Consider the following 12047-nt stretch of genomic DNA (forward strand, 5'->3'; position numbering starts at 1 on the left):
CACCTTAAACTAAATCCGCGCGAAGTGCTTAAATCGTTATGTATGTAAATCCGCGCCAAAATCGCGGAAATCGCGAAATCTGCGTAGTCGGAACAACCCTGCATTCGTTCTCATGCGCCAACAATATTCATGGAAATAATTAAAATTACATTTTCTTGTTTGGATTCTTTATAAAGAGATTTTCGCAAAACCTTAGGCAGAGTACTTTGACTATCGTATGTTATTTTCAATTGTTCAGAATTGGAAAAGTTTTGATATTGGTCAAAAAATAAAATGCTCAATGCATGTCTAAGAGTAGATCAAAGTAAAATTTCAAAATTCCACTTTATTTTAAATATTGAAAATTGCATAATTTTCTGTTCCTTTGTGTGTTATCAGCGTTCCTTTGAAGAGTAAATATTTGTAGTTGCGTATTTTTCCACAACTAACTTAATTCAATAGAAAGTTATGGTTATAAATGACTTTAAAATATTTCTGATTCCTTAAACGGAAAATGAAAATTAAGCTCCTAAATTTTAAAATTTCCGCAACTTTTAAATTTAATCATAAGGTTTATTGAGATGTCCCGTTTTGCAAGCGCGTCTGACCCCTTTTTTCACCTAAATGATCTGGTCAGCCTGTTCAAAGTTCTCCAAAACGTTCTCGAGTTCAGTCCACATTATAGACACTATAGGTTCCATTAACGAGCGCAGGCACGGTTGGGTTATTTCGATTATGTGTGTTTCTCCACTTTTTACAGTGTACCACGCGAATTTGACGTCACACGCTGCGTTGCTTGGGTTGCAATACAGTAATGTCCCGATTTTATCACCCCCCTGGTGAATTTTGGGGTGATAAAACAGGGTATGTGACAAAATTGGAAAAAAATATATTTCCATTTTTTTAACTCATTCCACAAATATGAATCATTTTATGCCTTGGAAAGGCCAAATGCGTGATCGATACCCGTTATTTCTTGTCGAAATTGCTTACAGAATATTTCCCAGGTACTCAGAAGTCGTTCGCAATGAACTACAGGCGGTGAAAGTAATGTCATGAAAATCTATGTTGTTTGTGGTAGGGTATCTGTTCCCATATTAATAACAGCCCGTATATTAATCTCAACCGTCGATTAACCAAATAAAAAATCAATTTAATTACAATTTCTCACATCGTATGTACACAATAATGGATGGAACACATTCTTGAATGTTTCGAATATTATTCAAGATTTTCTTAAAGTAATGTTTTAATGCACAAGGATCGAATTATTAAAAGATAAAATTATTATGCACTTTTATTTTTATTTTCCTACCTCTGAACTGTTGGTTTGATGCACTGCTCGATTGCTACTAGCAGATTCATCCGTTTTCATGCCGTTGTTTTCCACTCAATTTCAAGCTAACACAAGTCTATCCTTTCGAAATTCACTTCACAACACATAAAGCACATCACATTTTCACTATACATATAATTTTATTTGAAAAACCAACGCGATTTCCTATAGTTTGATATAGGTTTATTTCGAACAACGTCTAAATTATCCTTGCCCGTATTCCAAACTGTTTACATGCCTTGCAGTACTCTCAAGGGTTGCCGATCTAGGTGTTTATTTCAAGAATGCTTGAATAAACTTTTACTGTGAAATTCAACTCTTATGTTTGTAAAATAAGGTATATCGAAAAGATAATCTATGACAAACATAAAATTTAACTGATAAGTTGAAAAACTACAACAAAAACTGCAATTTCGTAATTATATTTCAACTCAAATACAAAACATTGTAGAATTCGGCATCACTGCAATCATATCGTTACGTATACACACAAGTAATAGTGTGCGTATTTTATGTTGGAAGTAGTATTATTGATATAGGTACAGGCATAGGATTAACTATTCTTGAATGTTATTGAAATAGGTGCATGGCGGTGATGATGTTTTTCAGCTAAATACTTCTAAAATGTGATAATAATTTCATTTTTGAAGTTACCAAATTGTTTTCAATTAAAAATTACGTGAGCCGAGCATAATTATTCTCATGTTTCTTAATTATTGGGTGGGAAATTAATGCATTTTATATGCGCATTGCCTTATTGTTATTGATATAGGAACAAATACCCTATTATTTACGAAAATAAAAAGAATGACAAAATTTTTTGGGGTGACAAAATCGGGTCGAAAACGTGATAAAATCGGGACGTGATAAAATCGGGTCGAAAACGTGATAAAATCGGGGGTAGACAAAATCGGGGAGTGACAAAATCGGGTCAACACTGTAGTGACGTCATGTTCGTTTGGCTACACTAACTGACAGTTCGTTTGGCTACACTCGCCTTCGTCTCAGCTCGTCTATGAAACCTATAGTCAAGCTATAGTGTCTATAGTCCACATTGTCTACCAGATCAACCGAGCGTTTTATGATGTCCTCATCGTACGGCATATATATAAAATAAAAAAGTATATGCGCATCATCATGTGAACCCAAATTTCTTGAATACAGGCAACCCTCAATGATTCAATATTGAGAGGACCATCGACTAATGGAAATATGTGTATAATATGTAGAATAAAAATTCCTTTGAAAGCTGTTTGAAAGTACGATCACAGAAGCCCAGAAAATATTTGTTAATATGGCATATTTTGCTTCTATGAGTCACAACACAATCGAGTCATAGATAATGGACTAATGGAGGTTTGACTGTACGAGATGTTCAAGGTTCTCCAAAACGTTCTCGAGTTTAGCCCACGTTATCCGCCAGATCAACCAAGTCTTTTGCAATCTATCAATTTAATCAGTTTAGTAATTTTGTTGACTGTAAAAAGTAAAATTATCTCGCAATAAATTGGTTCTTTTCAGAACCATAATTTCATACAAGAAACAGTTGATTCAAGACTACTTTACTTCAAATGACAAAACATAGTCGTTTGGCGACGGCAGAAAGCCAACGTCAACCACTCGTTGATTTGAGCATGAGCATGAGCATGAGCATGAGCATGAGCATGCATGAGCATGATTGACCGCCCACGGTTGCTACTCCGTTATTGCCAGGTCAGCTGTAATTACACAGAGAACCAACAGATGAAGTTTGGGACTAACATCATCTTCAATGTGTAAGAACTGGTGACCAAAAAATAAGCAATACCAGCGCCGGCCGTGTCCGAATGCAGGTCAATTAAGGAATGGGTAGGAAAATGTTGACATGATACTCGCTTTGATAGAAGCCGACGAGTCATCTGCACTTCCACGAGAAATCACTGGGATGTTGGATATATGGGGTAGGTATTGTGGCAGGGTTCGTTTTGGTAAACGGTATGCCGTGTATAGCGTGTATTTTGATCAATTCAAAACATAATCGAACGAGCACTAATTATTTTAATTACCGACCGCACTAGGCAGAACAAAATTGTCGATGACCAGCCGATCTCTCTGCTAACCGCACAAAGCAGAACAACATTTTCGATGACCGGCCGATCGTTCTGCTTACTGACGCGAACTGAATCTTCACTTTTCTAATTAATTTACCTACTCGCACAAAGCAGAACAACATTTCGATGATCGGGCAATCGTTCTGCTAACCGCACAAAGCAGAACAAATTATGTGATGACCGGCCGATCGTTCTGCCTACTAAATAAATTACGACTGTATGTGACCTCTGAATACTGAACTTGAAAACATGCCCCAAAGACGTTCAAGTATCTAGGAGTATCAAACCCCCCGCCGGAATTGAGTGAAAAAAGTAGATCATGTTTGTTTGTTGCTACATGATCTACTTCCCCCACCCAACCCCGACAGAAAACCCGACACCCCCAAACACCCAAACGTCCCCGTGCCTCATGTACAGCATTGCTATTAATAAAATCAGGCTTGGGCAGTGCAGGCTTGAAATTGGGAGATAATTCAAAATGCATCGGCAATCAGATTATTCAGTATTGAATAACATGATCAACGCAGAGTTTTTGAATTCTAGAAAGGGGCCGTACACTAATGACGTAAGCATTTTTTCTGAGTTTTTCTCCCCCCATGTAAGATTTTTCTTATACAAATCAATTTTTATTTATATGGAGCGTAAAAAAATGGCCGACCCCCTCCCCCCACAAGTGCTTACGTAATTAGTGTACGACCACAAAGGAAGAAACGGGGTCAACCGTACCAACCGTTCCATATTCAGGGGGTATATGAAAATGTAACTGTAACGTTGGGAGAGACATTGCTAAGAAGATTAGTGTCTCTCCATGCTAATCCAATTTTCAGGGATGGGACACAGGTGTTTCTTCCTTGTGCCCAGGCTCTAATGCCATTACTCGCTCTCTGAAACGAGATAAAATAAAATATAATAAAATGAAATACATAATAAAATAAAATAAAATTTACTAACCTTGATTACGTATTATTACCTATTCAATCAGCAATGAATCTGGTTGGTAACACCTTAAAAAGTCAAAATTATATTGTAGTTTTTGATCGAGGTTACTAAAACTCAACCAAACTCGAACTAATTAATTAACTTACCGGCCGTACATACTAAGCAAAAGAGAATCAGATGATGCGAACGTTCGCGTTCTGCGTGCTTATGTAAACACAATCAATCGCGCACAATTTAATTCACTTTCCCGAACACATAACGCAGAACTAGATAATCAGATTAAGCTATTGTTCTCAATTCACTCAACATCGTGGACATAGCTTTAGAAGGGACAAGCAAGTTAGAAGCTTGCATTCGTAAGTATAATTTAAAGTATAGGGGAGAGTTTGGTTTAATAATAATCTTGATAAATTTTGTATGTATAATTCAATTGGTGTATGAAAGAAAGATCGAAAAGTAATAAACTGTACATGAACGAAGTTAAATATAGCAACGGGTTTTTCGTCTCATCAAATCCATCAGGACCTAATGGGAAGCAAATGGATACTCATAGGTCATTGCGCGCGGCAAACCTAACCTCAATATTTTGACAGGTACTGGTCCTGTTGTTTACGTTTCGGACTTAGAATTTTTTTGATCCAAATTGAATCTGCATATTTCACGATGTTGAAGACATTCCGTACATTCCGCATTGAAATATTGGTAATTATCGATCAGAAAATCCAAAGATTGATAGAAGTATCTCAAAATTAAAATAAAGTCGTCTGTAAACAACAGGACCAGTACCTGTCAAAAGTCGTGCGTGACGTCACTGTGCAATGGAGTATTCACCAGCAGCGGGTACTTTTGTATTTAAGCTGAAAAACACTATCAAAACAAAAAGGACTAGCATTTATAAAATTTTAAAATGATGGGAAATAGAAAATATTCCATTGTTTTGTTCATTTAATTATATGTTATAAAATAGTGTCTCGTTTTTACCACACACTGGTGAATTCTGGTGTGATAAAACGAAAAGACTGATAGAAACGGTAGAGCTCAATATTTTTTCTGTGTGACTTCAAGCTAAAAATTCACATCAATAAACTATAAAAATAAACTTGTGAAGTGTAAATTGAAAATATTATCGCATGGAAAATCAAAAGAATTTACCTTGAAAGCTGAGACTTATAAAAGGAGTTCATATAAAGTGAAAAAGGTTTGATCTCACCAAAACAACAGACTGGAAGGCTGGAAGGGAAGCTTCTACAGATCACCAACGTCAACCACTCGTTGATTTGCCACTAAAACGCGATAGAAAAAAGATTGTTTGCAGCACCCCCGTGAAACGGCTGTCATTCACGAACAACTCGCCTGATGCCAAAAACATGGTGCTGCAACGGCTGCAACATGATGCTGGATTAGAGGCCTGAATAAGAGAAACGCGGATAGGTATGTGCCGCCAATCGAACCGTCAAAAAACAGCAGCCAAAATGTTTGCTCAAATACTGAAAACGGCTAAATTCGATTTTATGCCATTTTTCGATAAACAAATTTTACATAAGTTTGCAATAATATATGCAAGTTATTTATAGATTATGAAATTGCATTGTTTATTGAATGCTATTGTTTAGTGATGTGGACACATTGAACAGCGGATTTTCAGATTTTATCAACATAAGCCATTTCTTCCTTTTCATGTGTTGTTCTTTGATGAAGAAGAATGAATGCAGTGTTGGCAGAGTCATACTTTCTATCCGCGTTTCTCTTATTCAGGCCTCTAGTATATTGAGTGTTCCTAGCGATTCACGCTGTAAATATTAGTCATAGAGCAAAGTACCCAGACAAAGTTGTAGAGGGGAATCAGCGCTAGAAGTCCGCGATACAACACTTCTTGGAATTCCGCCTCTGGAATGAGTTATTAGCTGAATACTAAATGATAATGAAATGATAAGTTCAATCCCTGGTCTAAAATAGAGGCCTGGATAAGAGAAACGCGGACAGAAAATATGATTCTGCCAACACTTAACTTGGAGATTTTGGTATCAATCGATCGACGAATTCTTCAAGATTTTTTAATTTGAAGCGCTAAACTTTAGAAAAAATGAATTTTACCAAGCACTGTTAAAAATCGGTAAACTAACCAATCCCGTACGCAATCTTCTTCATCAAAGAGCAACACATGAAAAGGAAGAAATGGTTTATGTAGATAAAATCTCACAATCCGCTATTTAACGTGTCCACATCACATAACAATAGAATCCAATAAACAATGCGATTTCATTCCATAATCTATAAATGACTTGTGTATATTATTGCAAACTAATGTAAAATGCATTGAAATTTGTTTATTTAAAAATGGCATAAAATCGAATTAAGCCGTTTTCAGTTATTGAGCCAAGATGTTGGCTGCATGACAGGTCTCCTGCTCGATTGGCTGCTGTTTTTTGACGGTTCGATTGGCGGCACATACCCATCCGCGTTTCTCTTATTCAGGCCTATATAGTCCAAACCTTGCGTAAAATTTTCACTTGACTGCTGCTGCTGTCCGACGGCCACTCGATGATTTTCTCTGTGAAGACGCCATTATCTATACTTACATAAAAATAAATTTCTGTCTGTCTGAACCGACTCTGACTCGGAAACTACTGAACCGATAGGCGTAAAAATTTGTATTCAGAGGAGGGGCCGGGGAAGGTTTTTAAAATGGTTCGAGACTCCTCCCCGCTTTGGAAAGGGGGGCTCCCATACAAATGAAACTGGAATTTCTGCATAACGCGAGAACTAATCAGAAAATAAATCAATTTTAGGCGAAACGAAGTTCGTCGGGTCTGTTAGTTTAAAATAAATTTTCAGCACCGCTACTGATGTCCCGGGACCGCAACCGACGCCATTTTTGCAATCAACCCTTTCTTCATTTACTGCTCCTGTAGACGACGGCTACTTTTCGCTGGGACTGATGCTATTGGCCTCAGTTTTCAACAGCCGCTGTGCAGCCCTCGTGTTTGCTCTCCGTTAAATCTTGATTGAACTGAAGATTACAGCCCAGGCCGTAAGATGCACGATTATGATGTCTGTGCTTGCGATGCGCGTACGAGATTGGTTGGTTTACCGATTTTTAACAATGCCTGGTAAAATTCAATTTCTTTAAAGTTTAGCGCTTCAAATCAATTATTTTCCAATTGTTGTGCAAAATCTTAAAGAATTCGTCGATCGATTGATACCAAAATCTCCAAAATCGATAGGAAGATTATTATTATTATTTATTCAGACTGTGTCCGAAATGGCCTGTGCGGTATATAAGAGTCTATAAGTAAATAAGTCCATTCGGCTCGGTCCATGACCACACGTCGCCAACCACGCAGTCTACAGAGCCTTTTTGTGTCTGTCGGATCGTTGTCAACATCGGGAAAATAAACAAAAAATGCTCAGATCTCGGCGAAAAAAATTAAGTGTGTACGTGCCATAATATCTATGTCGCCGTCGAAGCCAAATGGCTGGACGGACTTATTGAAAATTGTACCACTCGTGTTAATCCCTGCTCTTCGTATTACCCCTTCCAAAGCGATGTTGAATAGCAGACACGAAAGACCATCACCTTGCCGTAACCCTCTGCGCATTTTAAAGGGACTCGAGAATGCCCCTGAATCCCCAACCCCAAGTAACCATGAAGCTATATATGCTTGTAAAAAACACAGCCCTAAAAGTTGACTTAAAGTGGAAAAGGGCAATTATAAGACCGAATTAATGGTTCATTACTTTGACATGTTGAAATAAAGCATCAGTAATGCATCGCTGCATTCGTATTGCTGATTTAAAGTATCAATGTCTGACAGTTGATAAATAAATGCAACTTTACATCGTTAAAACTGATCTAATGCAATTAGCATTTAGCATGCCGATTTGTGATTGATATATGTGCAATATTGTAATGCTTGGTGTGTCAGTTTATCCGGAAATCCGTGTTCACGCATTAGCTGCCATAGCTGGTCCCGATCGATTGTATCATATGCGGCTTGGAAGTCTATGAATAGATGATGCTGGGCACGTTGTATTCGCGGCATTTCTGCAGTACTTGGCGAATGGCGAACACCTGGTGGTCCGTGGTGGAACGTTCATCCATAAAACCTGCCTGGTACTGCCCCACGTACTTCCTTGCCATTAGTGCTAGTCGACGGTATAAAATTTGGGGGAGTATCTTGTAGGGGGCGTTCAGCAATGTGATTGCGCGGTAGTTGCTACAATCCAGCTTACTTCGCATAGAACTTTCGTGTGTTATTAGCGCGGTACAGTTGCTCCGTCTCTTCACGGTCTAGAACTTCTTGTTGGTGCTTTTTCCTCCGGTAAATCGAGTTTTCTCTGTTCCGGCGCCCGTTTATATCGTGCCTCATGTGGTTTTTCAGCAATCTGCATTCTTCTCTTCCACTAACTGCTCACATTCGCCGTCATACCAGTCGTTTCTCTGATCCGGGGGCACCGTGCCACCGTGCAGCGGTTGCGGTGCTACCAATGGCAGATCGAATATCTCTCCAGCCATTTTCAAGAGACGCTGCGCCTAGCTGCTCTTCCGTTGGGTGTGCCACTACCAGCTGCTACGCGTATCCTTGGGCTAGTCTATTTTCTTGTCGCCGCGGTGTTCGACTTCGACGCATGTTGTACACCGTCGAGAGTTTTGAGCGCAGGCATACTGCAACGAGGTATTGATGTCGGAGAAGAATTTACCATCGATTAAAACGTGGTCGATTTAGTTTTCCGGTAGGAAGATGGCTGAGTTATTAGCCCATACTTCGTGACCACTTTTCGTAACGGTCTCAAATTTAAATCTGCAGAATAACTCCCCTATCTTCCCGAAGGACGTAATCCTAGGTCAAAAGCACCACTCAGCTGCGAGCTGGCAATCTCAAAGTGAGGAATGTAATGCCAACAAAAAAGAAGAATCTGGCACCCTTCCCTGATGCGCCTCCTTAACAAATTTATTCTATACTAACCCTTCCCCTCTTTGCATCATTGCCAATTACAGCTATATCCAAAACATCATCAACGCGTTCCGGGTACATCTAAACATCGATCTGCAACAAAGGGCTGTGGAATTTAATCAGCTTTTCACCAGCCATAGTCATCTGAGGGCGGCTCTGCTGGAAAAGATGCCCATCATAAAGATTTCCGCTCTTACAACCTCCGAGTACAATTCTGATTTTGCCGGATCCGCGGAACCCACATCGGCTTCCTCCCCCAGCGAAAGTTCAACTCCACTCAAGACAGTTTCGGTAATTGATTTAATTTTGAATGCTGAGAGTTGTAATGCCACATCATTATTTCTTTTTAGAACCAAGACATCCTACTTGACTTACTGGGAGATTCTTTCGGAAGCAGTTCATCCACCAGTAATACGGGAACTACGTCCAGCCCACTGCAACAGTTCACACAAAACGGACCTTCCGCAAACAATACGGACATTTTGGATCTGCTCGGTCTGGGAAGTGGCGACCAGCCCAGTTCGTTCACGACGTCAGTGAATCCCTTGACCAGCAGGCTGAGCAGTCCAACGGAGTATTCAGCTACGACGATCATGGTTTACAGCCACGACAACATCGACATACGGTTTATTGTGAAAAAGGAAGGCGGCCACGCGATCGTTACAGCCAAAACGACGAACAATTCGCTCAACATGCTCGAGAAGTTTGTGCTACAGGTAAAACAAACAAAGGGAAAAATATAGGCAACTACCATCACACTTATTTAAATGTGCATCATTATTATCTCCGTAGGTCGCCGTCCCGAAAGCCTTCTCGATCCAAATGATGGTGCCATCGAGTACGGTGATGCTACCGGGTGAATCCGTAGTTCAGGATATAAATGTGGTTCGAACCAATCCTAGCGCTGGCAACTCGCTTCGGATGAAAGTCCGGTTTTCCTACGATATCGGTAACTACTCCGTCATGGAGCAAGCAGACGTTAACGAATTTCCATCGGATCTTTTCATTTGAGAATCATTGCGGCCCACACAACTGTTGGCTCATCCAAACGATCAAATCTACTAATCGGAACATGATTGCTCAAACTGCAAAATAGTATCATAAGCTATAAATCGTTGATCATTCCACAGAGGTGGAAAAACTAGGGCACAATCTAAAAAGAGGAAATCGAATGGACTTTTTCGGAACCAATCAACTCAAATCTGACTATCAAACTAGTGCACATGTTTTGTTTGCTTCATTCGCGTAGGTTATTTCAAGTTAGATTTTATCATAGAAATTTAGAATGAAAAGTTGATAGCATAGCAAAATTTTACCCCATTTGAACAGTTAAAAAAATAAATGTGAGTTTAGTAAAGTTTTAATAAATAAATTGATTTATATCGAATTTTTCTAGCGAGAAAGAACAAACCAAAATCATCCAATACAACAACAATCTGCCAAGCCGAATCCAGACCACTATCATCTGCTTCATTCATAGCTTCATATTGATAGCTTACATGTCAACAGTCACTATACACTAGAGTGGGGCGTCATGGTCATTTTTTTAAATAATGGTTTTTCGAAACTATTCTGGGTCCCAAACAACTGTGCAGAATTTAGGCCCGATTGGTTGCTTCCTCGCTTTCCGCTTTACGTTTGAAGTTTGTATGGAAATTCGTATGAGAAAACGTATATTTTAGCATTTTTACTTCTAGAGGTATCAATTCATCGTAAACCAAGTGGCACATTATAACGTTAAAGTATAACCCAAAGGATGCTGACAAACTTTGCTGATGAAGGTACGTTGCTGGTACGTCCACGAAAAAAGTTATAACGCTTCGAAGATTGATTGTTCAAACCATATTTATGCAAAAAATCGTTTCTTCTGCCAGCACTGCTGAACTACATGGACCAATAATTTAACTGAGTGTTATTTCAAAATGATTGATCTTATAAGGCTTTGGAGCTGATGGTAGTTCTTCAGAATTATTTCACAAAGTAAAAATTCTGACAAGAAGGAAGATGGGTTTTGTCCTCTGACAACCATAGGTTGTCCGGTAGTGTTGGCAGATACATTGATTTCTTTTTTTATTTTGAGATTTTTAGTGGAATGTCTTCACTTGTCATAAGACGAGTTCGTACTATCCCATTTAATTCCACCACTTGATTGTACCTTGGCAGATACATATTTCGAGCTCAACAGTAAGGCCGTCTTCAGTGTCTCGTTAAGTCGAGTCAAGTACAAGACACTGGAGACGGCCTTACTGTTAAGATCGAAATACATATCTGTCGAGGTATAGTCAAGTGGTGGAATTAAATGGGATAGTACGAACTCGTCTTATGACAAGTGATTGATTTCTTGCATATGGGTTGCACAATTAATTTTCGAAGCATAATAACATTTTTTGTAGACCTTCCAGCTACGTATCCTCTTCAGCAAAGTCATTCGACATCTTTCTGATTACACTGGAGTCGGTTTTTACGGAGGGACTACGTTTCGCGTAAATCAAAATTGCGTGAAAACCGCTTCAATCCCGAAACCCGCGTAAAAAAACGACTTTTGATAAAAATCGGTTTTTTATTATTTTTACGCGTAACCAAAGGCCTATCGACCTGTTTCAAATATGGTGCATGCTTCTTGTGCTACAAGGCCGATTCAAACATCTCTCGCTCCATGACCTAGAGTAGACTATCTGCGTGTCAAATCCCGAGCAGGAGCGACGACCTCGATAACAGAAATTGGTATGAGCTAGCCTTGCATAAGAG

At 39.0% G+C, this 12047-nt stretch overlaps 1 protein-coding gene across 4 annotated transcripts in view; it reads left to right on the top strand.

Moving 5' to 3' along the window:
• LOC134227888 (AP-1 complex subunit gamma-1-like) overlaps positions 1–10675 on the top strand; it is a 170355-nt gene extending 159680 nt beyond the window's left edge. For all 4 annotated transcript variants that reach the window (XM_062709585.1, XM_062709584.1, XM_062709586.1 and 1 more), the window contains 3 exons: positions 9344–9590; positions 9650–10015; positions 10092–10675. In XM_062709585.1, coding sequence (XP_062565569.1) covers positions 9344–9590; positions 9650–10015; positions 10092–10310 — 832 coding nt within the window. In that variant the 3' untranslated portion in view covers positions 10311–10675. The remainder of the gene's footprint in view (positions 1–9343; positions 9591–9649; positions 10016–10091) is intronic.
• Positions 10676–12047: the final 1372 nt, after the last annotated feature.

Source organism: Armigeres subalbatus, chromosome 3, assembly GCF_024139115.2.
Source record: "Armigeres subalbatus isolate Guangzhou_Male chromosome 3, GZ_Asu_2, whole genome shotgun sequence".
Taxonomy (NCBI): Eukaryota; Metazoa; Arthropoda; class Insecta; order Diptera; family Culicidae; genus Armigeres; species Armigeres subalbatus.